The sequence below is a fragment of the Thalassophryne amazonica genome, chromosome 13 (assembly GCF_902500255.1).
Source record: "Thalassophryne amazonica chromosome 13, fThaAma1.1, whole genome shotgun sequence".
Classification (NCBI taxonomy): domain Eukaryota; kingdom Metazoa; phylum Chordata; class Actinopteri; order Batrachoidiformes; family Batrachoididae; genus Thalassophryne; species Thalassophryne amazonica.
Genome location: NC_047115.1, coordinates 69182801 through 69210394, shown reverse-complemented (window position 1 = coordinate 69210394; position 27594 = coordinate 69182801). Strand labels below are relative to the sequence as shown.

Here is a 27594-nt window from a genome sequence, read left to right as displayed (position 1 = left end):
GGCCGTACCATTGGATGCAGACCAGGCTGTCTCTGGACGCTATTGGATACACATACAACCAGTCAGAGCAGCAAATTTTGTGACGTAGGCAGAGTGACAGTCAGACTAGTGTCAACAAACATGCAAACATGGGGTGCAGTGGAGTAGGTATATTGGTGAATGATGTTTGTTGGTTTTAAAACCTGAAAGTCCATGGCATTTTTAGTCATTCAACAAAACATTTTTGGACAGAGCATACAACAAAAATCTCCCTCAGTACAATGACTCTTTGGTGCTTCTCAATGAGTCATCGCATAATGCTCGCCCCATATGAGAGAAGTGGTTGTGGTTGGTCTGGCTTGTTTTTGCTTGGAGGAAACAGCTGTGAATGGGAAGGAGACCAGCCCCTTTTGCAAACTGAGTATTTTTGAAGCAAATAATGGATCTGGTTTAATAGGTAACCCATGCCTTGCTTTTAGCACTGGAATACAGTGAGACTACCCAACATCAGTGCTCTTTTACAGACCCACAATCATGTCTCCAGGCACTTGTCTTTTTAAGTACTAATTGTCCCATGATTAGTTGTACTTTAACAGAGACAGAACCTGAGTGTGATTTTCTGTTGGGTCCTGGGCCATGTTGACCTCTCTGGTAACGAGCAGGCAGATGGTGCGACAAGGAGAGCCTTCACTGAAGACAACATTGAATGTCAAATCTCATCTTCAGATGTCTACTTTTCACTTATATTTCAATGAAATGGCAGATCAATTGGGATAACTGTTCTGGAAACAAATTGCATAAAATTAACCCTGTTTCAATAAGAGACTGTTCTTACTTTTCAAACCATGCATGATGAAGTTGTGTACATGAGATGCTGTATTAGTCATTCAAGGCTCACTTTTTTTAATTAAAAGGGGAAGACCCAGCATCCCAGTCAAATAAGCACGTAAAGCCTCGGCCTCTCCAAATAATAAATCCATGAATAATGAGCCACATATGGATTTGTCAGAAATTTCAGGGGAGGTGATGGTCTAGTGGTTAAGGCGTTGGGCTTGAGACCAGAAGATCCTCGGTTCAAATCCCAGCCTGACTGGAAAATCACTAATCACCTTGGGCAAGGTCTGTAATCCCCTATTGCTCCTGGTGTATAGTGAGCGCCTTGTGTGGCAGCACCCTGACATCGGGGTGAATGTGAGGTATTATTGTAAAGCGCTTTGAACGTCTGATGCAGATGGAAAAGTGCTATATAAATGCAGTCCATTTACCATTTATTCAGTGATTATTCGAATAATGATCCACATATAAATCTATCATGTATCTGCTACAAAGAAGTCTCTTTTTGCCTCTAAGTACCTCTCATGTGCCAGGTATCAGTCTCTAATGAGCCACAATTGACCTTTCATTTGAGCCCTTTCTAGCCTTGAATGGCTTGTGTTGCCGCGTATAATCCACATCCATGTACCGCCATATTGGTGCACGTTGAGGCATGGGTTTGGTCAAACCCTCCACCCCTCCCACACTTGGTCCCTTTAAAGTGTGGGGGTTTTCGATTCACAAGATCCATTCAAGTTGTCACATTTTTTAAACGCAGTCCAAAAAAAAGGCACTCCTGCGCAGTCTGGCCGGTGTGCGCATCCGTGCATCAGGCTGCAGTTCACCTGTGTTCCAGAGTCATTAAATGCAGTAGTTCTGTGTGTGCACCCAGTGCAAGGTTGAAAAAAAAACGAAGGAAAAAAAAAAAACTATTGTGGAGAGGTTTCTCTGTGACCACAATGAGGTGGGCCGCTTTAATGATATACACCCGTATCTGTGTGGATCACTTCCCAATACCCCCCCCCCCCCCCCCCCCAAAAAAAAAAACCAACAAAAAAAACAAAACACAAAACCCATCCATAACCAGACCCGCTAGAACCAAACTACGGGCTCCTACATAATCGCCTCTGCGCTTCTTCTCGCTGGCTTTATTTCTTCCGTGGCTTACAGTCATTTTGACACCGGTGAGTCCAACTTTTCACTTTGTGTTTGTCCGTTATTGTCTGCAGAATCGCTCTTTTCCGCGCTCGCGTTCTGTGTAAATGCTCGTCATGAGTCCAGTCACTGCATCAGTGCGCACACAGCGCACCCTCATCTGATTGGTTTATAACAAGATGTTAAATTTATCATAAACATACTTTTGCAGCTGCTTAGAAGAAGGAATGAACATGCAACTGTTTTACCATGCCAAATAATTACCTTTTAGGCTGTTCCAAATACATTCTTGACCTCATGCACTGCATGAGAGGGAGGGGAAAAAGAGAAAATAAACGCTCCAGCTGAAATTGTCCTCAGTGATTCCAGAAGCGATTAGAGGTGTTTTCAACATCAAAACTCTGACAGAAAATGATTAATCAGATACAAAGTAATTATTTTATATACAGCGTCCAGTGCACAAAGTGGGATTGTCACAACGAAGTGTGTGAGAGGGCGAAGCGAAAATAGCCTGTCCTGTCCTCGTAGCTGCCAGGTACTCAGATAATGGGCTTCTAAAAGCCTCATCCTCACCACAAAGGTGCCTCTAACAGCCTTGTTTGCCCTTGTAGTACCTTGTACACAAACTGCCCTACCCTGTTGTTGCTAAATTTTGAACTTCTTGAAGTTAGCGCCATGCTCACAGATAAGCCTTGTTAGCTGAATAGTCTGCCTCTAAGAGCCAGTATTTTCCCACGTTTGTTAAATAACTGGACTCATACCAAAAGAAAACATGATATGTGGCTCATTATGCATCCATTATTTGGTGCGACCAGGGCTTTACTTTATTGTCCTCCTCTCAGTGCCACTAGGAAACTGTTTTGTTCTCCGCGCACTTTGAACATAAACTTTTTAATCACGTGGGTATCTGAAGTATCTTCTTGACTTGTTTTCTTATTTATGTAACTTAAATTTATTTCTGTTTTATTTATATTTTTGTTTTCATTCGTGAATATGCATTACATACCTTTTTGCAATGAAATAAGTATGGATGATATGACATTAAATCACAGTTGACTGCTACCCTTTACAGGACTGTACAAAAATCTTAAATATGGTTTTTTGCAGACATTGAGAAAGCAAAGATGCTATGAAAATCTGTACAGAAATATAAAGTATTTTTCTGTTTTTATCTGTGTGTGTATTTTTTTCAGGCCCAGCAGATGCTGTCAGCCTGTCAGGAAAAGATTGATGTTTCCAGCACCGAAGGCTATGAACTCTTCATCACCCAGCTTAAAGAAGGCCTAAAGAATACCTCACATGAGACGGCAGCCAATCATAAAGTAGCCAAGGTTAGTCTGACTGTCTTTCAAAAGGTGAACTCGCATTGCTTCATCTGCCTTCTGGTTGTTCTGTCAAGTGTTTAAAGGGCATATCTCACTCCAGGGCATATCTCACTCCAGTCAACACTATCTTAAAAATAAATAAATAAATAATTATATGACAGATTATAAATCATTTTCTTCAAGTGTTTAACTTGTCCTGGCCCTGGCAATAGCTAATAAAGATGAAATAACACCAGTGTGTGTCAGAAAATGCAAGACAGATTCACAGACATTTTTATTCATATCGTTACGTAACATTTGGAACAGACTTTTAGCTGTGTGAAGGTCACTTACCTGCGTCTAGTTACAGTTAACATGCTTGGACATCTGCCAGTATGTCAACCTGGGTTGCTTTTTGTATTCAGAAAATAAATAAATAAACTAAAATAAGCACATAATATTAATACATACATACCCTGAGAGATGCATCCCACGAGTTTTCCTCCTGTGTTCACACACAGAAGCCGTGTAGAATCACTCCTTCTGTGGTTTCTACACGGCTTCAGATGTAAACAAAGTCGATATCTCTCTTCAAAACCTTTAAATTGTACAAATACGGTAAGGTTCTGATTGCCGGTTGTCCACAGTCATTGATCCGGTAAGGTTACACCATAAATGCCGGGGGGCTGTACCGGTGTGCTCATCATGGCGCTCCTGTTAAGACTGCAACCGCAGTCACTTTCTCTTGGTGCTTGTGTCACACAAACACATGGATAAGATTCTTCTTTCTCCTTGACTCAAGCGTCTGAGTCCTGGAGAAGCTGCGATCCGAGCAGAAGCGAGCGATCCGACCCACTGTGGAGATCTGTGTAGGGATTGGTATTGTAAGATTTTATCGATATCGATGCCATTATTGTTTCTGCTTATCGATCTAATTCATTAGTAATTCCCTTATCGATGCCTGTTCTGAATTTTCTGTGTACTAAAAGTAGGCTTTACAGGTTTTCTATGTCAACAACATTTTATTGAGTCTTAAAGTAAATAAATATGAAATTGGTCACTGTATCCTTGCTCTCTGGACATAAAAAAAATCTGTAGTTTTTGACAAAAGCATTTCCTTTCAGACATTTTGGCATGAATGTCTCTCCATACCTCTGAGCTGAGCTCAGCTGGCTGCTGCACGTCAGCGCAGGACGTTTCATTTTGTGAGGAAAAAAACGTTTTGATTGATTGCATTTTGTTTGTATTACAACATTTGGAAAGAGGTGTTGGTGATTGAAATGGCGTTTCACTCTTATTAATTCCGACTGGACTCTATAGTTCTAACTTGAGCACCATTTGGAGCTGTGTGAACAGAACGGAGGATGATTCTCGTTTCTTTCTCGCAGCAAGACAAGAGTCCCAGTTAGTGACTTTAATCTGCACAAAAGTGACTCACGATTGACATATTCAGGGATAAAAATGATGAAAAACAAAAAAAGCTGTAACCCAAAATTATGCCCCAATACCACCTGCACAGAAATGTTTGAATTGTAGAAGCTCTGAAATGCAATCTGGGACTATTCCAGACAATAAACTACAGTGAGTGCAGCATCCATTTTGGTGAGGGAAAAAAACCAACTTTCCTTATCAGATTCATTCAGTAGTATTCTGCTCTTACAAGGGATGTAGCAGTTTTGTAGCTTGGCAGATAGATCTGGAGGAAATCACTGAAGAAATTAACAAATTGAAAATATGGTTTGACCAAAACAAACTGTCATTAAACTTAAATAAAACAGGGATGAACTGGAGTCACTAGGTGTTCACAGGAAACATTTATTTATATATATATATATATGTATATATATATGTATATGTATATATGTTCATTGTTAGTTGGTTTTATATTTTCTGTTTTTAATCAGGTTCTTTTTGTCTCTTTCTCTAAAATTGTATTGTAGCATTATTAGTTATTACTATTGTTGTATTATTATTAATATATAAACAAAAAAAATTACAGTTTGTATTACATTTGACTCTTTTACGACAACAAACGCTGAGCCATTAATTATTATGCAGAAAACAAATGCACACAAACGTGCTGAGATGCGAACAGCTTAATGCTAACTTTTAAAATGCCATCGACATGCTAAAGCGTTAGCATCGGTCCCATTTTTAAGTTATAAAATACATCTATCAACTGTAGACCATAACAGGTCGGTTTAACATAAAAAAAGGTAAATATTATTCACAGACATATGCTCTTTAGGGTTTTAGCGGGGAAAAATTAAGTTAAAGCAAAATAAAACCAGCAGCGGGTCGGATCAATGCTTCATTTCTTCAAGGTTCAAAGAAGAGCCGCGCTGCAGAAATGGTTGATTACACACCTTGCAGGGGTTCTGTAATCGACGTAGAGACGTGGTCATTTTCCCGACAAACGCCCACAAATCAACGGCCGCTCTGAAGGACAGATGAGGGAATCATTAAGCAAAAAGCCTATTGATGTCGGTGGATCGAATAATTTCTTAATGACACCCGATAAGAACCGGTTCTCGATACCCAACCCTAGATCTGTGCGCATGTCAGTGGAGCCACCTGCTCTGGTTGCTCATCCAGAACAACAGAGGAATCATCTCCTTCATCACCAGAATCCTCACTGTCTGGTTCATACTCTGACGATGCGCTGTGCGCTCCGTCTTGCTCCAATTTTAAAAAACAAACAAAAACAAAAAAAACAAAAAAAAAACCTGAACCTGACTTGCTCAACATAAGATGCCTCATTTTTACAAAACAGCAACAAAAAAACGCGTGCATACTCGGCGTTTTTCCTGTGTGAGTGTGTGAGTGAGAGAGAGAGACAGAGAGCTGGACAAATGGACAAAAACTCTGCAGCTCCAGACAGGACACTGGTCGGTCTTTTTGTGCAGCAACTCTGTCCTCAGGTGCGCGCAGCGCTGGAACAACACCACAATCATGGACTGCCATGCGCTGGTGGAGGAGGCCGACAAATTTTTCCTGGCCGGCCAGGGATGAGAGCAGCCGCACATCACACGCAGCGGCAGAAGCCCCACACCACACACCAGCTCCGCCGCTGAGGAGCTGCATCTCTCCACCACAGCAGCGCTCACAAACCGTCTTCGGCACTGTATGAAAACATTCAGCTGGTTGAACGAAGTCGAACTAAACGCTCACGTTACAAAAACTAAGCATACAATAGAAAACCGTCAAGAATGACAGCAAAAGGAAATATGGATGAATTGAGGTTTTCGGCGGCATTTGTTCCAATTTTTTCGACAGTTTAAAAATCCTCATGAAGCGCTAGCTGCAGGAACGAAGCTGCGTGAAGGCTAAACGATGCCAACAAAAGTCAACAAAAGTCCAGATTTCTTGTATTGTTTGGGCTTCATTGCCCTTCGTTAAGTGGCGTGTGACCGGACCTTTAGTCATGAATAATGTTAAATGCAAGTTGATATTGGATGGATGTAGCGTTTGCTGCTGTGTTCAAAGATCTACACACAGTGTCTTTAATCTGAGTGTCGGAGAGCTAATCAGACACTTTAACATCGGGAGACAGAGTGTAAAGGTAAACTTACATAAACACTATGAGACAGAGTGTAAATGTAAACTTTTTTTTATTCACGAGGCAGGGCACACCCTGAACAGGACGCAAGTCTGTCACAGGGTCATTTCATCATATTCACTGTCAAAAGTCCATAAAAAAAACACACACACACAAAAAAAACCAAAAAACAGATTTCGACCTGCAAAAAATTTTGGTTTTCCTGTTTGTTTCAATGAAAATGATAAATGGATCTGAGGGGTGATTCCAAAAGTGATGTCACCAAAGCCAGCATTCCTCACAGGCTAACATTTCCGAGCATGTATCAGTGGCAGATGAAATCAAGTTAATTTCCCTATCTTTATAATTTAATTTCTCAGAACATATGGCACCAAAATTTAAACACAGTACATCAATATTTTAGTAATTTTATTTATTTAGAATGGGTGGTGGGGGTTGTGGTAGCAGTGCTAAACAGATACTTTTAAAATGGTGCTACTGATTACACAGTGCCTGAACTGATACTTTAACAAATATTGCAACTGGAAGGTTGACAGCATTGAATAGCAGCTTTATTGTTCAGGCATATTTGAATGTCAAATTGAACAATATATGAAACCTTAAATGTATGGATTGAGATAAATGCACAGCCAATTTAAACAACTTGCATAATAAGTAAAACCTAAACCAGTTACAATAAACATTTCCCCTAATCCATTTCTGCTTCCCCAGCATCTCATGATGTTGTTTGTTGGTCACAGGCTTTAAAAACGATGATTACTTAATGATGTTGCACCCGGTCTGAAAGGGAAAAAGCACACACACTGCTACATTCAGTCTAAATGTGTCACCTTTTTTGAAAGATTCATCTACTATAGTTTTCATATCTACAGATAACAAAAATTAACTGTTTAAGCATTTCTCTGCAGATACTGATATTGGCCTTGTATAGTTACGCCTTCCTAACTTTTGGCACTGAACTGATTATGTTTTTGGAAGGATTATCTCTGTGGGTTTTTTTTATTTTCTTCTGTGTCTGAGTTGTGCTGTTTATTCTTAAAATGATTGCTTCTATGTTGTAAATCTCCCCAAAATCTTCTTTATGCTTCTTCCACCAGTGGGCAACAGTGACTCTGAATCTTTCACATCATGTGCTAAAGCTGGTGGCCAGTGCCATTGTCACAGAGCTGAAAAAGATCAACCAGAATGTAGCTGCCTTATCTGTGGCTTCATCTGTCATGGACAGGCTCTCCTACCTCTTGTCAAGCGCCAGGCCAGAGCTTGGGGTTGGTCCTGGGCGGTCTGTTGATAGGTGAGGCCACCCCCCCCCCCCCCCCCCCCAAATCCGTAACTTATAAACATAATACTTGCATTTGGTCTTAGTTACTTCCTGAAATGCTTTTTATTATGCAGGGGTCAGGATTATGAATGCATGTGACAAGATCACAGTCCAGTGAAAATTCTTCCCAACCGTTTTGTTGCTGCCTTGTAGATCATTGATGTACAGTGAAGCCAACAGGAGGGAGACGTTTACATCCTGGCCCCATGCTGGCTACAGGTGGGCTCAGCCAGACCCAATGGCGCAAGCAGGATTTTACCATCAGGTGGGTTCTGAAAAAACTTTATGCCCCCCCACCCCGTTTTTGTGAAATCATCACTCTCAGCTTGGAATTGCACTGTTGTATGGAGTTATACAATATATTCAGATTTGCTCATGTATGAGTCTTTCCTTCACATTCACAGTATTTAAATGCAGCCAGCTCACCATTGTTTTTCAATGTTGAGGAAAAAAAACATGTGGGAATCTTGACATGGGAGCGCTTTTGATTAAACTCATGCTTTGATATGATGTCACCAGTGGAAAGTGAGTTATTTATGTTTATGGCTATGACTGGTTATTCACAGGAGCACGAATTATTAGTATTTCCATTAGCAGCAACATTTATCATGCACAGTAATGGAACAGCAACATATCTATGGCTTTTTCATGTCCAAAAAATTTTACCATGTAAAATAGAAAGTTAAGTGGTTTGGCAATTTAAAGCTAATAAGCCTGTTCTTGTGGTTAGTTCCCTCTAATGCCCTCCCTGTCTTGTCCACAGCCAGCATCAACGGGCGACGACAGAGCAATGTGTTTCACCTGCAGTGTCTGTCTCGTCTGCTGGGAACCCACAGATGAGCCGTGGTGAGTTAGTTATGATCATGCTGCTCCAGTTAGAAATGTCTCCAGCCACAGTTTGTCATGGGAGTCTGTCTCACAAGATATGCATCAGAGACATATTCCTCATGTCAAGACTGTTTTTATATCCACAGGTCTGAACATGAGCGACATTCTCCCAACTGCCCCTTTGTGAAAGGTGAGCACACTCAAAATGTGCCCCTGTCAGTGACGCTAGCAACAAGCCCTGCACAGTTTCCCAACAGCCCTGACAGTTCGGACAAGATTGCCTGCTATGGGTTCGGCAGCTGCCCACAGTTCCTGGCTGCAGCTACCAAGAGGGGCAAGATTTGCATTTGGGATGTCTCCAAAATCATGAAGGTTAGATAAAAATTTCACTGACAAATGCTTTTTCTTTTTTTTTTTTTCACCAAAAACGTGTAAACTTTAAGGTTTCAGTGCTGAAACTTGTGAGTGCATGAACAATAATGAAGAGGTGTTTTGACAGCATGCCCCAGTTCACAGTAATATCACAGGAAAAGTGAGAACATAGAATGGTTTCGGTGTGGCTTTAATGATTTTGGTGTCAGACATTTTAAAAATTGTGATTGACCTAACCCTAGATTAAACAGGCTGTGGTTCTATGGTTGAACAGGTGCACTTAAAGTTTGATATCAACCCATATGACCCGGCCATTCTGAGGCAGTTGATCTTGTGTGGTGGTGAGCAGAGCCAGCAAACGCTGCCTGAGTCCCGGAGACCAACTCTGGCTTGGCTTGAGGAATCCTCCTGTTGTGATCTGCCCAAGCTAGAGGGGGACAGGTGAATCTCCCACATACTAATTTCACATTTCATTGTACAGTGGTGTTCAGAATAATAGTAGTGCTATGTGACTAAAAAGATTAAAACAGGTTTTGAGTATATTTCTTATTGTTACATGGGAAACAAGGTACCAGTAGATTCAGTAGATTCTCACAAATCCAACAAGACCAAGCATTCATGATATGGACACTCTTAAGGCTATGAAATTGGGCTATGTTGTGGAACAAACAGGTATGAATCAGGTGTCCCCTATTTAAGGATGAAGCCAGCACCTGTTGAACATGCTTTTCTCTTTGAAAGCCTGAGGAAAATGGGACGTTCAAGACATTGTTCAGAAGAACAGAGTAGTTTGATTAAAAAGTTGATTGGAGAGGGGAAAACTTATACGCAGGTGCAAAAAATTATAGGCTGTTCATCTACAATGATCTCTAATGCTTTAAAATGGACAAAAAATACAGAGACGCGTGGAAGAAAATGGAAAACAACCATCAAAATGGATAGAACAACCAGAATGGCAAAGGCTCACCCATTGATCAACTCCAGTATGATCAAAGACAGTCTGGCATTACCTGTAAGTGCTGTGACAGTTAGAAGACGCCTGTGTGAAGCTAATTTATTTGCAAGAATCCCCCGCAAAGTCCCTCTGTTAAATAAAAGACATGTGCAGAAGAGGTTCCAGTTTGCCAAAGAACACATCAATTGCCATAAAGAGAAATGGAGGAATATTTTGTGGACTGATGAGAGTAAAATTGTTCTTTTTGGTTCCAAGGGCCGCAGACAGTTTGTGAAACGACCCCCAAACTCTGAATTCAAGCCACAGTTCACAGTGAAGACAGTGAAGCATGGTGGTGCAAGCATCATGATATGGGCATGTTTCTCCTACTATGGTGTTGGGCCTATATATCGCATACCAGGTATCATGGATCAGTTTGGATATGTCAGAATACTTGAAGAGGTCATGTTGCCTTATGCTGAAGAGGACATGCCCTTGAAATGGGTGTTTCAACAAGACAATGACCCCAAGCACACTAGTAAACGAGCAAAATCTCGGTTCCAAACCAACAAAATTAATGCCTCGCAGATGTGAAGAAATCATGAAAAACTGTGGTTATACAACTAAATACTAGTTTAGTGATTCACAGGATTGCTAAAAAAGCAGTTTGAACATAATCGTTTTGAGTTTGTAGCGTCAACAGCAGATGCTACTATTATTGTGAACACATTTTCTACTTTTTTTTTACTAATAGCCCAATTTCATAGTCTTAAGAGTCTGCATATCATGAATGCTTGGTCTTGTTGGATTTGTGAGAATCTACTGAATCTACTGGTACCTTGTTTCCCATGTAACAATAAGAAATATACTCAAAACCTGGATTAATCTTTTTAGTCACATAGCACTACTGTTATTCTGAACACTACTGTATATCAAATCACTCATGCAGTAAAACACTGATGAATGTTTTCTTCTGTAAAGCATGTTTGAGGTTTGTCATTATTGTGCAGAGATTATGAGTAATATCAGCTAATTAGGTATTACAATTACAATCAGGTAATAAGACATTTTATTATATGGCTTCGACGCTATGCGTGCTCTGATTAGCTGATTTTCAGTCTATTTTCCCATATCAGACTGTTACCATAACAGTTGGTCCGGATCGCATATTAGATTTGTTCCAAACCAAAAAGGTAACAACACGATAACAAAAACCAAGTTGGACATGAACATACTCCATCAGAAAAAAGTCAGATTGAAAGCTTACCAGCTAACAACCGTGCCATCTGTTAGCTAGTTCTTCATGGAGGTGAGCAGGTCTGACTATGAGCCCAACACCGTCAGCACCTTTCATATTCGGGTGATACCGTAGGTTTGTGTGTTTTTTATATACAACCCCAATTCCAATGTAATTGGGAAGTTGTGTAAAATGTAAATAAAACAGAATACAATGATTTGCAAATCCTCTTCAACCTATATTCAATTGAATACACCACAAAGACAAGATATTTAATGTTCAGACTGATAGACTTTGTTGTTTTTGTGCAAATATTAGCTCATTTTGAAATGGATGCCTACAACACATTTCAAAAAAGTTGGGACGGGGCAACAAAAGACTGGGAAAGTTTATGAATGCTCAAAGAACACCGAATTGGAAATAGGTGTTTGGGTATAGGCGATTGGGTATTAAAGGAGCATCCCGCAAAAGGCTCAGCTATTCACAAGCAAAGATGGGGCAAGGATCACCACTTTGTGAACAACTGCGTGAAAAAATACTCCAACAGTTTAAGAACAATGTTTCTCAACATTCAATTGCAAGAACTTTAGGGATTCCATCATCGACAGTCCATAATATAATCAGAAGATTCTGAGAATCTGGAGAACTTTGTACACGTAAGCGGCAAGGCTGAAAACCATTGAATGCCCGTGTCCTTTGATCCCTCAGGCGCCACTGCATTAAAAACCAACATCATTGTGTCAAGGATCTTACAGCGTGGGATCAGGAACACTTCAGAAAACCATTGGCAGTTAACGCAGTTCGTCGCTACATCTACAAGTGCAAGTTAAAACTCTACCATGCAAAGAAAAAGCCATACATCAACAATATCTAGAAACGCTGCCGCCTCCTCTGGGCCCAAGCTCATTTGAAATGGACAGGCGCAAAGTGGAAAAGTGTGCTGTGGTCTGATGAGTCCACATTTCAAATTGTTTTTGGAAAATGTGGATGTCGTGTCCTCCAGACAAAAGAGGAAAGAGACCATCCAGATTGTTACAAGTGCAAAGTTCAAAAGCCAGCATCTGTGATGGTATGGGGGTGTGTTAGTGCCCATGGCATGGGCAGCTTACACATCTGTGATGTCACCATCAATGCTGAAAGGTACATCCGGGTTTTGGAGCAACACATGCTGCCATCCAAGCATGTCTTTTTCAGGGACGTCTCTGCTTATTTCAGCAAGACAATTAGTCTGACATGCTGTTTTACCTGTTTTTCTTGTAGTGATGACCAGCTGGAGGATTCAGACAGTGATGAACATTCCCAGTCAGAATCAGTAACAGGTATACATTTTGGTGCCTTTCCCAAAATAAGCAAACAAATGACTGATTTACAATGTTTTATGCTGCCCACGTCATTTCTAAAATTGTCATCATGAAACAGTAGGGACTGCAAACATATTTGCTTGTTACAGGTTCTTGCTGAAGTCCTCCCCCCCCTTCAGAGTTCTCCCCTCTGACCTCTCTTTCCTTTCTGCTTCTCTCAGGCCAGCAGTCGCAATGGGAAAGTATGGATGTGAACCTCGGGGTTACTGCGCTGAGTCTATTGCAGCAGCCAGAGAAGTTGCAGTGGGAGGTTGTTGCAAGTGTTCTCGAGGACACAGTAAAAGACTTAGAAGAACTGGGTGCCAACCCCTCACTAACTCAAGCAAACGCTCACATCCAGGCCAAAGCAAAGGACAAGGTCCATGACTACCACAACATTCCCTTCCCCTGCCTGTTGGCTGGAGGACTGCTCAGTTTCCGCTCAACGTCCAGCACCCCCATGGCTGGACCCACACCCACAACTTCAGCACGCAGGACCACAGATGGTCCCATTAGGACTCAAGCCTCTGAACCCTTCCACTCTGGGCCTCTTCAGGACCAGGGACCCATGGAAATAGAGACCTGCAACCACCAAACTGGAGCGCAGGAACTGTGTTTTTCTAACCTAGCAGGTTCACAACCTCCAAGTCCTTCTTTATCAGCCACACGCAGGACTATTCCCGTGCTGCTGCTGTACAGTATCAAAGAAGTAGATGACAAATCCTCAGGGCAGGTGTTTGCTCAAATGAACAATCTAATGAATAAGGGCATCCATGAGGAGGGCTTCACTGTGCCACAGATCATAGAAATGGAGTTTGACACACACGAGCAGCTTCTCCTTCAGGATCCACCCATCACTTACATTCAGCAGTTTGCTGATGCAGCGACCAATCTAGCTGGTTTAGATGGCCATGTGGACAAATGGAACACTCTGGCTGCAGCGACTGTCTGTACACCACCTCGGCCTGGGACACTGGTGCAATGTGTGAGGCTGCCAAAGCAACTTGAAGAAGAGAATCTTTATGTGGATTCTATCACTCCGTGTTGGGATGGTGTGCACCTTCTGGTAGGGCTGCAGCCATGTGGTGCTGAATCTTTAAGCGCCATAAACCAGGTAGAGGCTCTCAACAACCTCAACCGCTTGCATTCTGCCCTCTGCAGCCAGCGTACAGGTGACCTCCTACATCCAATGGCCAATGGGGTGGAAATCCACCACACGGGTGCTTCACCACCCCAGACACCCCTCATCCTGCCCCCAGGTGAACAGCAGGAGCAGCAGAGATCTCTGGGTACTGGAAGTGGAGGGGGTTATCTTGCACTGTACAAGCTCAACTATTCTACTCGAATCGTCACTCTGGACGAGGAACCCATCAAGGTGCAGCAGCTCTGGGATCCAAGTGACACCATCACTTCTTTAATATTGCTTCCTCCTGATGTACTTGATAGCAGGGAGGACGACAGTGAGGAAGCTTCTGAAGAAGCTCTTCCTTCTGGTCTAAAAACTAGTTTGTCTGGGTTTGGAACAGGCACAGTAGGTTCTGCTGGCTCTGGAACTGGGACTGCATATGGAGCAGCCACAACCAGCAGCAGCACTACCATCACTAGTCCTTCTGTCTCAAGCCAAAAAGAATGCAAGCGGCTTGAGGTAGCAGGCTTGGGCCATTTAGTGGTGACCACACGTGCTGGTTGCATTATGATTTTGGACCTGTCTACATTGGAGGTCCTTGCAAAGGTGGAGCCACCTAAAAAGGAGGGGTTAACAGAAGAAACAGACCCCTTTGTCTCGGTTACCTATTGTTCTGGGACTGACCGCCTTTGTGCGTGCACCAAAGGTGAGTTTTGCATTCTTGTGCCTTATTTACTGCAAACATATTTTTTAGAGGGAGAAAATTGTTTCTTCTGAGCGACACTATTTAAATAAACAATATAAGCAGAAGCTGACCCCTTTAAGATATTATCTTTGATGTGCTAGTTTGCTGTATTTTATTTTATATTCACATATTTGTTTATATGTATAGGAGGATATTTTGCAGTTTTCCATTTATTTTTTTTGGGGGGGGGGGAGGGGGGTGTAGGCTCATTGTCACATTTGCGAAACTCGTTCATCATTTGTGTGTGCGCATTTACAACATACAGAGGGCCCTCCTCTCCCATACCCCTTTTTGGAGAGTGTTTGTATCTGCTCGTGCGGGCTCTTTAAAATTTTTTTATGTATGTTTCTGATTTATTTATTCTTTTTTTTTCCCCCCCTTCTGTGTAGATCATGAAAAATTGAATAATTGACTTGGGTCAGTGGACAGTTATTGCCACAAGTGTAGTTATTCAAGTATTCAGGTCTTGTCCAAGAGTCAACATAATGTAGAACTTGAGATTGATAGACTGATTAAGACTGTGTCTGAGGTCCTGCAAACATTACACCAGACGATTGTTGGTGGCAGTTTCCTTGCTTGCGAGGATAGTGGGAAGGCCTTTTTTTTTAAAGTTTATTTTCTACAAGCCCTCCGGTGGCTGAAAAGTCCGATGCGGGATGCACAAGACCTGTTACACTTGGGGCAAATGAACACTTGAGTAGGCTGGGCTTGTGCTGCTGCCCGCTCTTTCTGTCTTTGACGCTTCTGGCGTGAGGCCTCACTTCTTTCTGCCTCAAACTTCAGGCTGGCGGATTTGATGCTGGAACGCCAGCTGAGTCTATCTGTAGCTAGATGCTGCCATGACTGATGCTGAATGCCTGCAAGGGAGAGCTGTTTCTTCAGCTGGTCCTTATAGCGCTTTTTGGGGGCCCTTTGGTTTCATCTCCCTTCCTTGAGCTCGCCAAAGAGAATTAATTTCGGCATGCGTGTATCATCCATCCTGGCTACGTGACCTGCCCAACGAAGCTGTTGTTTGAGTATAATAGACTCCATGCTGGGCAGTTTGGCTCTGGTAAGGATGTCCTCATTTGAGACGTAGTCCTGCCACTTGATCCCGAAGATCTTTCGGAGACAACGCTGATGAAAGCGCTCCACTAATCTGATCTGCTGGCGATACAGAACCCAGGTTTCAGCTCCATACAGGAGGGTAGGGACCACAATGGCTCTGTAGACCTGCACTTTTGTGGAAAGGCGCAGTGCATGATTCTTCCAGACTTTCTTTGAGAGTCGACCAAAAGAACTGCTGGCCTTGGCAAGGTGACTGTCTAGGTCCTTGGCAACAGATGCGTCGTTTGAGATAACACTACCGAGATACGTGAAGTGCTCTACTGCATTCAGGCTGGTACCCTCGATGTTGATTTGGGGTGGGGTATATGCTGTATGGGGGACCGGTTGATATAGCACTTCTGTCTTTCTCAGGCTGATGGTGAGGCCGAAGGCTCTTGCTGCTTCAGCAAAACAGTTGACAGTGTGCTGCAAGGCTTGCTCCGTATGGGCGATGAGGGCGCAGTCATCTGCGAAGAGCAGCTCCATGATTAGCTGTTCTGTGATCTTAGTGTGGGACAGAAGGCGCCGCACGTTAAACAGACGTCCGTCGGTTCTGAAGCGGATATAGATGCCGCCTGTCAAGTCTTCTTTGGCCTCACGACGCATCATGCTGAAGAAGATGGAGAACAGAGTGGGCGCGAGGATGCAACCTTTTTTGATGCCATTTGAGATGGGGAAGCTGCTGGACAGAGTCCCGTTGTACTTCACTTGTCCCATCTGGCCTTCATGCATCTGGCGGATGATGGTGAGGAGCTTTGGAGGGCAGCCAAGGTGTGCAAGAATCTTCCACAAACCCTCACGACGCCCGTGTCAAAAGCTTTGGTTAGGTCTATGAAGGCTGCATAAAGGGCCATGTTCTGTTCTCTGCACTTCTCCTGGATCTGTCTCAGGACGAAGATCATGTCGGTGGTTCCCCTGTTGGCCTGAAATCCGCACTGACTCTCGGGAGTATTTTCATGCGCTATGGTAGGGGTAAGTCTGTTGAGGAGCACACGAGCCAAAATCTTACCTGCTATTGAGAGGAGAGTGATGGCCCGGTAATTAGAACAGTCGGACTTGTCGCCCTTGACAATGACCGCATCCCGAAGGTCATGTGGAACCATTTCCTTTCCCAGCAACTGGAGAAGAGAATCTGAAGCTTGTCGAGGACTGCCTCACCTCCATTTTGGTACACCTCTGCTGGGATGCCATCTATGCCAGGAGACTTCCCTGGATTCAGCTGCGTGGTGGCCTTTCGGATCTCTTCAAGTGTTGGGGGGTCATCAAGTTCCCATTTCACCTCCACCTGGGGAATCTTCTCGATTGATGACTCTTGCACAATGTGCTTGTCACTGAAGAGGTTTTCAAAGTGTTCTGACCAACACTGCAGGAGCGCAGGGCTGCTTGCACTTGATGTGCTGGCCCATGGATGGTCTTAAGGGCTTCATAAAAGGAGCGCATGTCTCCGGCATCGGCATGTTGTTTTGTCTTCTCCGCAAAAGCTAGCCACCAGTCGTTCTGCAGTATGTGGAGCTTGCTTTGCAGTGTGGCGCAGGCATTTCTGTAAGCTGTCTTGGCAGAGTGGTCATCAGGTTTAGCTAAAAGAGTCTTGTGGCATGCACGTTTCTTTTCTAGTAGTTCCTGGATCTGAGCATCAGACTCATCAAACCAGTCTTTATTTTTCCTGGCTGAGAAGCCCACTACTTCTGCTGCCGTCTCCTGAAGGATGGTCTTTAATCTCATCCACTGTTGTTCAGGGTCGTCAGGCAGGCCTTCTTCTCCACCCAGTCTCTCCTCTAGTTTGGCCTGGAACTCCATTTTTGTGTCTATGTCTTGCAGCTTGTGGACTTGTAGCTTCTTAAACTGTGGGCCTTTCATCTTAGGAGGGGGCTTGAAAGTGAAAGCAATCTTGGAATGGACCAAGCGATGATCCGTATAGAAATCCACGCTAGGCATCACCCTGGTATGTAGTACGTCTCTTCTATCATGCTGTCGCGTCAGAACGTAGTCCAGAAGGTGCCAGTGTTTGGAGCGTGGGTGTCTCCAGGTTGCTTTGAATCTCTCTTTCTGTTGGAACAGGCTGTTGGTGATCATCAAGTCATGTGCAGAGCAGAACTCCAGCAGCAGGCGGCCATTGTCGTTACAGTTGCCTATGCCATGTTTCCCTAGCACGTCCTTCCATACATCAGAGGTCACTCTGGCGTTGAAATCTCTCATGATGAGGAGCTTGTCCTGGGTGTCGTCGCGCTGTAGAAGGTTGTGCAGATTGCTATAGAAAGCCTCCTTAACTCCGATGTCGGCCTGCATGGTTGGGGCATACACACTAACAATAGTGGCAAAATCCTTGTTGTTGATGGGGAGCCGGAGTGGCATGAGTCGGTCAGAATGTCCACCTGGCAAACTGTGTAACCTATGTGCTATGGCGCTCTTAATCATGAACCCGACCCCTGAGAGTCGACGATCTTCTTTAGCCTTCCCTGACCAGAACAGTGTGTAGCCTGTGCCTTCCTCGGTGAGTGACCCTTGGTCTGCAAAGTGCACCTCGCTGAGTGCAGCAGTGTCTATGTCAAGCCTTGCTAGCTCTTTGGCGACTAAGGCTGCGCGTCTTCGAGGACGATCGCTATTGTCTGAGTCCATCATTGTGCGTACATTCCAGCACGCAATTTTCAGGTTCTTTGTTTTTCTTTTCACACCGCGTGTAGTGATGCCCATTGGCAGCGGTGAGCCAACCGGGTCTAGTGAGAGAAGCCATGTTTAGACCACCTTTTCTAGGTCTGTCTCCATGTAGAGCAAGCAGGGCTATCCCTAAACAGGGCTGCTTGGTCACCCAGGGCCCTGCCGGATGATGCTGTTGTCTCGGGTCAGCAATCAAACGACCATAGCTCCTGAGCCGCCTGCATGCAGCATCGAGACTACAGCTCCCAGTGCCATCATGCACCTGCTGTTTTCGCCTCTTCCCATCGCTGCAGAGCTGTCCTTCCCGCCTGTATCCATATGGATATGTAAGTCTGTGAAAATTAAGTTCCTCTGTCAGGTATTTGGGCTTACACTTGGAGGCAGGCTGAGAAGCTTGACGATGTTGAGGGATTCAGACTGGCTCCTTCAAATTGCAAGGAGCCACTTGAGGTGGTTTGAGCATCTGGTGAGAATGCTGCCTGGTCACCTACCTAGGTAGGTCCTCCAGGCACGTCCAAGTCTGAGGAGGCCTCAGGGAATACCCAGGATGCACGTGAAGGATGAGATTTCCCAGCTGGCTTGGGAATGCCTCGAGATAACCCAGGAAGATTTAGAGTACTTGGGCAATTGAGAAGTGTGGGATGATCTGCTTAATCTGCTGCCACCATAATCTCAACCTCTATGAACAATAGAGAATGAATGAATGAACTGACCACATTTGGTGACGAGCACGAGAGGTCATATAGCTGTTAATGGTGTAAAAAGCTAAAGAAGAAAATGTGAACAATGCACTTCCCATGACCAGATCTCAGAACAGATCTTGAAACTCACCTCCAAGTTCAGGCCATTACACTGCCTCTTCCATCCAGCACAGTGGGACACAGGCCCAAAGTACAGTGGGTGAAAATGTATTTAGTCAGTCCCTGATTGTGCAAGGTCTCCGACTTAGAAAAATGAGAGAGGTCTGTAAATTTCATCATAGGTACACTTTAACTATGAGAGACAAAATGAGAAAAAAATTCCAAGAAATCACATTATAGGATTTTTTCAGGTTTTTTCAGATTTTTTAAATAATGTATTTGTAAATTATGGTGGAAAACAAGTATTTGGCCAATAACAAAAGTTCAACTCAATACTTCTTAACATAATCTTTGTTGGCAATGACAGAGATCAAACGTTTCCTGTAGGTCTTCACCAGGTTTGCACACACTGCAGCTGTTATTTTGGCCCATTCCTCCATGCAGATCTCCTCCAGAGCAGTGATGTTTTGGGGCTGTCATTGGGCAACACAGACTTTCAACTCCCTCCACAAATTCTCTATGGGGTTGGGGTCTGGAGACTGGCTTGGCCACTCCTGGACCTTGAAATTCTTTTTACGGAGCCACTCCTTCATTGCCCGAGCGGTGTGTTTGGGATCATTGTCATGCTGGAAGTCCCAGCCATGTTGCATCTTCAATGCTCTCACTAATGGAAGGAGGTTTTGGCTTAAAATTTCACGATGCATGGCCCCGTTCATTCTTCCCTTAACACGGATCAGTCGTCCTGTCCCCTTTGCAGAACAGCAGCCCCAAAGCATGATGTTTCCACCCCCATGCTTCACAGCAGGTATGGTGTTCTTGGAATGCAACTCGGCGTTCTTCTTCCTCCAAACACGACGAGTTGAGTTTTTACCAAAATGTTCTATTTTGGTTTCATCTGACCACATGATACTCTCCCAATCCTCTTCTGGATCATCCATATGCTCTCTGGCAAACTTCAGAGGGGCCTGGACATGTACTGGCTTAAGCAGGTGGACACACCTGGCACTGCAGGATTTGAGTCCCTCTCTGCGTAGTGTGTAGCCTTTGTTACTTTGGTCCCAGCTCTCTGCAGGTCATTCATCAGGTCCCTCTGTGTAGTTCTGGGATTTTTGTTCACCGTTCTCTTGATCATTTTCACCCCACAGGATGACATCTTGTGTGGAGCCCCAGATCGAGGGGGATTATCACTGGTTTTGTACGTCTTCTGTTTTCTTACAATTGCTCCCACAGTTGATTTATTCACACCAACCTGTTTGACTATTGTACATTAACTCTTCCCAGCCTGGTGCACATCTACAATTTTCTTTCTGGTGCCCTTCAACGACTCTTTGGTCTTTGCCATGATTGAGTTCGGAGTCTGACTGTTTGAGGCTGTGGATAGGTGTCTTTTATACAGGTAACGAGTTCAAACAGGTGCCATTAATACAAGTAACAGGTGGATGACAGAAGAGCTTCTTAAAGAAGAAGTTGCAGGTCTGTGAGAGCCAGAAATCTTTCTTGTTTGTGGGTGACCAAATACTTATTTTCCACCATAATTTACAAATAAATTCTTTAAAAATCCTACAATGTGATTTCCTGGAATTTTTTTTCTCATTTTGTCTCTCACAGTTCAAGTGTACCTATGATGAAAATTACAGACCTCTCTCATCTTTCTAAGTAGGAGAACTTGCACAATCGGGGACTGACTAAAGACTTTTTTACCCCACTGTATATTTTGGTCATTTTGTGTATTGAAAATAGGAATTAGTCCATTACTGGTTTCACAGTAAACAATGGTAAAATTCCAGATGATTAGTATTGCAGTTTTAGTTTTGTTTAAATTGTCATAAGAACTACTGTTAATAACCTTGTGGTGAAACGTGTTCAGTAGGCTGTTCACCAATCTCAGAAGGATATTCTTTCACCATAACGGATCAGATCTAGGCTTGCATGTCAGATGTACCTTATGGTAATTTGTAGGTAAAGTTTTAGTTCTTCTTTTTAAGAAAATCCTCCTCTATACCACTGGTGGTATAGAGGAGGATTTTCTGGTGATACAAAATGCAAAATTTGCACTGTGCACAGTTTCCCTAGTCACAGTCACATAAGCCTATGACTTCTTCTGAGTTGTTCTGGTGTCTTGGTGACTTTCCTCACTCTTCTCCTTCTTGCACAGTCACTCAGTTTTTGAAAACTGTCTACTCCATGCAGACTTACAACCCCTGGCAAAAATTATGGAATCACCGGCCTCGGAGGATGTTCATTCAGTTGTTTAATTTTGTAGAAAAAAAGCAGATCACAGACATGACACAAAACTAAAGTCATTTCAAATGGCAACTTTCTGGCTTTAAGAAACACTATAAGAAATCAGGAAAAAAAATTGTGGTAGTCAGTAACGGTTACTTTTTTAGACCAAGCAGAGGGAAAAAAATATGGACTCACTCAATTCTGAGGAAAAAATTATGGAATCATGAAAAACAAAGAGCGCTCCAACACATCACTAGTATTTTGTTGCACCACCTCTGGCTTTTATAACAGCTTGCAGTCTCTGAGGCATGAACTTAATGAGTGACAAACAGTACTCTTCATCAATCTGGCTCCAACTTTCTCTGATTGCTGTTGCCAGATCAGCTTTGCAGGTTGGAGCCTTGTCATGGACCATTTTCTTCAACTTCCACCAAAGATTTTCAATTGGATTAAGATCCGGACTATTTGCAGGCCATGACATTGACCCTATGTGTCTTTTTGCAAGGAATGTTTTCACAGTTTTTGCTCTATGGCAAGATGTATTATCATCTTGAAAAATGATTTCATCATCCCCAAACATCCTTTCAGTTGATGGGATAAGAAAAGTGTCCAAAATATCAACATAAACTTGTGCATTTATTGATGATGTAATGACAGCCATCTCCCCAGTGCCTTTACCTGACATGCAGCCCCATATCATCAATGACTGTGGAAATTTACATGTTCTCTTCAGGCAGTCATCTTTATAAATCTCATTGGAACGGCACCAAACAAAAGTTCCAGCATCATCACCTTGCCCAATGCAGATTCGAGATTCATCACTGAATATGACCTTCATCCACAGTCCACGATTGCTTTTCCTTAGCCCATTTTTTTCTGTGTAGGTGTTAAGGATGGCTTTCGTTTAGCTTTTCTGTATATAAATCCCATTTCCTTTAGGCGGTTTCTTACAGTTCGGTCACAGACGTTGACTCCAGTTTCCTCCCATTCGTTCCTCATTTGTTTTGTTGTGCATTTTCGATTTTTGAGACATATTGCTTTAAGTTTTCTGTCTTGATGCTTTGATGTCTTCCTTGGTCTACCAGTATGTTTGCCTTAACAACCTTCCCATGTTGTTTGTATTTGGTCCAGAGTTTAGACACAGCTGACTGTGAACAACCAACATCTTTTGCAACATTGCGTGATGAGTTACCCTCTTTTAAGAGTTTGATAATCCTCTCCTTTGTTTCAATTGACATCTCTCGTGTTGGAGCCATGATTCATGTCAGTCCACTTGGTGCAACAGCTCTCCAAGGTGTGATCACTCCTTTTTAGATGCAGACTGATGAGCAGATCTGATTTGATGCAGGTGTTAGTTTTGGGGATGAAAATTTACAGGGTGATTCCATAATTTATTCCTCAGAATTGAGTGATTCCATTTTTTTTCCCTCTGCTTGGTCTAAAAAAGTAACTGTTACTGACTGCCACAATTTTTTTTTTCCCTGATTTCTTATAGTGTTTCTTAAAGACAGATAGTTGCCATTTGAAATGACTTTAGTTTTGTGTCATGTCTGTGATCTGCTTTTTTTCTACAAAATTAAACAACTGAATGAACATCCTCCGAGGCCGGTGATTCCATAATTTTTGCCAGGGGTTGTACCATAGAGTGCCATACGGTTTGTATTTCTTCATAATTCATGCAAATAAAGTCCAAGACATATTCAATGGCACCTTTACCTCCAGAGAACCTCGTCCACAACTACAACCCCAATTCCAATGAAGTTGGGTCGTTGTGTAAAATGTAAATAAAAACAGAATACAATGATTTGCAAATCCTCTTCAACCTGTATTCAATTGAATACACCACAAAGACAAGATATTTTATGTTCAAACTGATAAGCTTTATTGTTTTTGTGTAAATATTTGCTCATTTTCAAATGGATGCCTGCAACACATTTCAAAAAAGCTGGGACATTCGTATGTTTACCACTGTGTTACATCACCTTTCCTTCTAACAACACTCAATAAGCATTTCAGAACTGAGGACACAAATTTTTGAAGCTTTGTAGGTGGAATTCTTTCCCATTCTTGCTTGATGTACGACTTCAGTTGTTCAACAGTCCGGGGTCTCCATTGTCGTATTTTGCACTTCATAATGCGCCACACATTTTCAATGGGCGACAGGTTTGAACTGCAGGCAGGCCAGTCTAGTACCCACGCTCTTTTACGACACAGCCATGCTATTGTAACACGTGCAGAATGTGGCTTGGCATTGTTTTGCTGAAATAAGCAGGGACGTCCCTGAAAAAGACGTTGCTTGGATTACAGGATGGTGCCATCACAGATGTATAAGTTGACGATGCCATGGGCACTAATACACCCCCATACCATCACAGATGCTGGCTTTTGAACTTTACACTGGTAACAAATCTGTATGGTCTTTTTCCTCTTTTGTCCGGAGGACACGACGTCCATGCTTTACAAAAACAATTTGGAATGTGGACTCAACAGACTACAGCACACTTTTCCACTTTGTGTCTGTCCATCTCAAATGACCTCGGGCCCAGAGAAGGCGGCGGTGTTTCTGGATGTTGTTGATGTATGGCTTTCGCTTTGCATGGTAGAGTTTTAACTTGCACTTGTAGAAGTAGCGACAAACTGTGTTTACTGACAGTGGTTTTCTGAAGTGTTCCTGAGCCTACGTAGTCAGATCCTTTACACAATGATGTCAGTTTTTAATGCAGTGCCGCCTGAGGGATCTAAGGTCACAGGTATTCAGTATTGGTTTTCGGCCTTGCCACTTACATGAAGAAAGTTCTCCAGATTCTCTGAATCTTCAGATTATATTATGGACTGTAAATGATGGAATCCCTGAATTCCTTGCAATTGAATGTTGAGAACCATTGTTCTTAAGCTGTTGGACTATTTTTTTCAGTCACTTGTTCACAAAGTGGTGATCCTTGCCTCATCTTTGCTTGTGAATGGCTGAGCCTTTTGGGGATGCTCCTTTTATACCCAATCATGACACTCACCTGTTTCCAATTACTGTAACCTGTTCACCTGTGGAACGTTCCAAACAGGTGTTCTTTGGGCATTCATCAACTTTCCCAGTCTTTTGTTGCCATGCCCCAGCTTTTTTAGAAACATGATGCAGGCATCCATTTCAAAATGAGCAAACATTTGCTCAAAAACAATAAAGTTTATCAGTTTGAACATTAAATAGCTTGTCCTTGTGTTGTATTTAATTGAATATAGGTTGAAGAGGATTTGCAAATCATTGTATTCTGTTTTTATTTAGACATTCCACAACATCCCAACTTCACTGGAATTGGGGTTGTACCACAAAAGACTTCAAGCTGCCATTGATGTTAAAGGGGGAAATGCACGGTATTAAGAACAGGAGTATGTGAACTTTGATCAGGGTCATTTAAAAAGAGTAAATACAGTTGTTTGACAGTAAATGGCTTCACCCAACCAATAACCATGAGTGAAAAAAGTTATCATTCATATTCTTTGAAAAATGGCGCAAAAAAAAAAAAAAAAAAAATCAAAAATTCTGCCAGGGTATGTAAACCTTTGAACACAACTATATGTGTTTTTGCCAGACAGTGAGACGTCCTGCCCAGTGACACAAACAACTGACAAATGTCTGTTATCACATGCTGCTCCCACAGATGCAGTGCATCTGGAAAGTATTCACAGCACTTCACTTTTTCACATTTTGTTTTGTTACACCCTTGTTCCAAAATGGAGTAAATTCATTTTTCCCCTCAAAATTCTATTCACAAAACCCCATAATGACAACACGAAAAAAGGTTTTGTTGTTGGTGTTTTTTTTTTGTTTTTTTTTGCAAATTTATTAAAAAAAAAACCACAAAAATAAACTAAGAAATAACATACATAATCATCCACACCCTTTGCTCTGTACTTTGTTGATGCACCTTTGGCAGCAGTTACAGGCTCAAGTCTTCTTTAAGCAGTTTTGCCCATTCCTGTTTGCAGCACCTCTCAACCACCATCAAGTTGGATTTTCAGATCTCTACAGAGATGTTCAATCGGATTCAGGTCTGGGCTCTGGCTGGGCCACTCAAGGACATTCACAGAGTTTCCTGAAGCCACTGTCTTGATATCCTGGCTGTGTGCTTATGGTCATTGTCCTGCTGAAAGATGAACCATTGTCCCAGTCTAAGGCCAGGAGCGCGCTGGAGCAGGTGTTCATCCAGGATGTCTCTGCACATTGCTGCATTAATCTTTCCCTCAAACCTGACTAGTCTCTAATGCCATTAAAAAAAAACATCCCCTCAGCATGATGCAACCACCATGCTTCACTGTAGGGATGGCTCCTGGTTTCCTTCAAACATGGCGCCTGGTGTTCATGCCACAGTTCAATCTTTGTTTCATCAGACTAGAGAATTTTGTTTCTCATGGTCTGAGAGTCCTTCAAGTGCCTTTTGGCAAACTCAAGGCGGGCTGCCATGTGCCTTTTTGTGCTGTGTTTACACATAGGCAGGGCGCGCTATGAATGTCATATTTGCGTCATTCTTGGCACATTCCTGACATTCTTAATGTGACTTAATGCATCTGAATAGGTTTCTTAATAGAGTGTTGGTGTGTGATATTCGTGATTTTTTTGTGGAGGATATTTTTGGCTGTCAAAAAATCTTCCACGAATTATTTCACAAAGTTACAACCGTTCACATAGTTCACAAAGTTCTTCTGCTGTGGATTATCTAGATTTTGAGGATCAAACTGGAGTGATCAAAATTGTTCAGCAGCTCATGGTAGGATGAATATAGGTGTGTGTGTGTGTGTGTGTGTGTGGAGACAATTCAACTCATTCACAACGTGACAGAATGATGTAATAGCGCACAACAGTGCGGAACATAATTCTTGACCGTGTGTAATGGTTCCTGATGATTTGCCAGCAAGACGTGCCATTAATCGTAATGCGTGGTAACAGGTTTCAGCAGTTCCTGAGGATGCCTGTGCCTCAAATCATCACGTTCGTGATCAGCGGCCAACAATGTATGCTTCGTGACATTCGTGACTTGTTGTCATGTGTAAATGCAGCATTAACAGTGAGTGTTGGTGCGTGATATTTGTGATATCGTCACGCACCACCCTCATGTCGCCTCATGTTGTGGAGTTTGCAACTGAGCATGTTGATTCGTGGTGATCCTTAATAGAATGTCACAGCGCTCGTAGTGTTTCCTGTGATGGGTGTTGGAGCCCAGACTCACACGTCGATATGAATTGACACGGAAACTGTCAAGTTTTGACACAAATTGTAATGCGGTGTCACATTTCACTGTGGACCAACCCTACTGCACCACATTCAGTGTCATTGCTGCAGTATGCCAAAGAGGAACAGTGATGCTAAGTCATTCCAAAGCTCCTCAGAATGCTCCTGCAGGTGTTCCACCTGCTGTTGTTCCTAATGGTCAGGAGAACAAGTCTGAGCCAGAGGAGAGCCACATGCAGCCAGACATCTGGCTCTTTCCGTCTCCTTCTCCTTTCTGCGCAACTCAGCAGCTGACGTTAGCGTGAATATGGCGGGTGGAGACAATTTGTCTGATTCACAACCTGACAGAACATAACGAAGTGCTGTCCTGAGGACTCCTGATGCCTCTGCTCCGAATCATCACATTTGTGATCAGCGGCCAAGAATGTGTACTTTGTGGCATTTGTGATTCGTCGTTATGTGTAAAGATTACTAAGGAGTGCCTTCTGTCTGACCACTCTGTCTGGAGATGGTGGTCCTTCTGGAATATTCTCCTCTCTCCACAGAGGAATCCTGGAGCTCTGACAGAGTGACCATCGGGTTCTTGGTCACCTGTCTGACCAAGGCCCTTCTCCTGCATCACTCAGTTTAGGTGGGTGGCCAGCTCTCGGAAAAGTCCCGGTGGATCCAAACATCTTCCATTTATGGATAATGGAGTCCACTGTGCTCATTGGGACCTTCAAAGCAACAGAAATGTTTCTGCAGAAATGTTTCCCAGATTTGTGCCTTGAGACAATCCTGTCTCAGAGATCTGCAGATAGAAGAAGAATTTTATCCATTTTGGAATAAGGTTGTAACATAACAAAATATAGAAAAAGTGAATTGCCTTGAATACTTTCAGGGTGTACTGTCGTTTG

General features: G+C 42.9%; 1 protein-coding gene across 1 annotated transcript in view; it reads left to right on the top strand.

The window, feature by feature from the left end:
- Positions 1–27594, top strand: part of birc6 (baculoviral IAP repeat containing 6) — a 346340-nt gene that overhangs the window by 16909 nt on the left and 301837 nt on the right. Inside the window, exons 3-10 of the mRNA XM_034184474.1 lie at positions 3141–3278; positions 7908–8101; positions 8282–8393; positions 8892–8974; positions 9103–9328; positions 9603–9769; positions 12760–12818; positions 13022–14671. Of these exons, the coding sequence (XP_034040365.1) occupies positions 3141–3278; positions 7908–8101; positions 8282–8393; positions 8892–8974; positions 9103–9328; positions 9603–9769; positions 12760–12818; positions 13022–14671 (2629 nt within the window). The remainder of the gene's footprint in view (positions 1–3140; positions 3279–7907; positions 8102–8281; positions 8394–8891; positions 8975–9102; positions 9329–9602; positions 9770–12759; positions 12819–13021; positions 14672–27594) is intronic.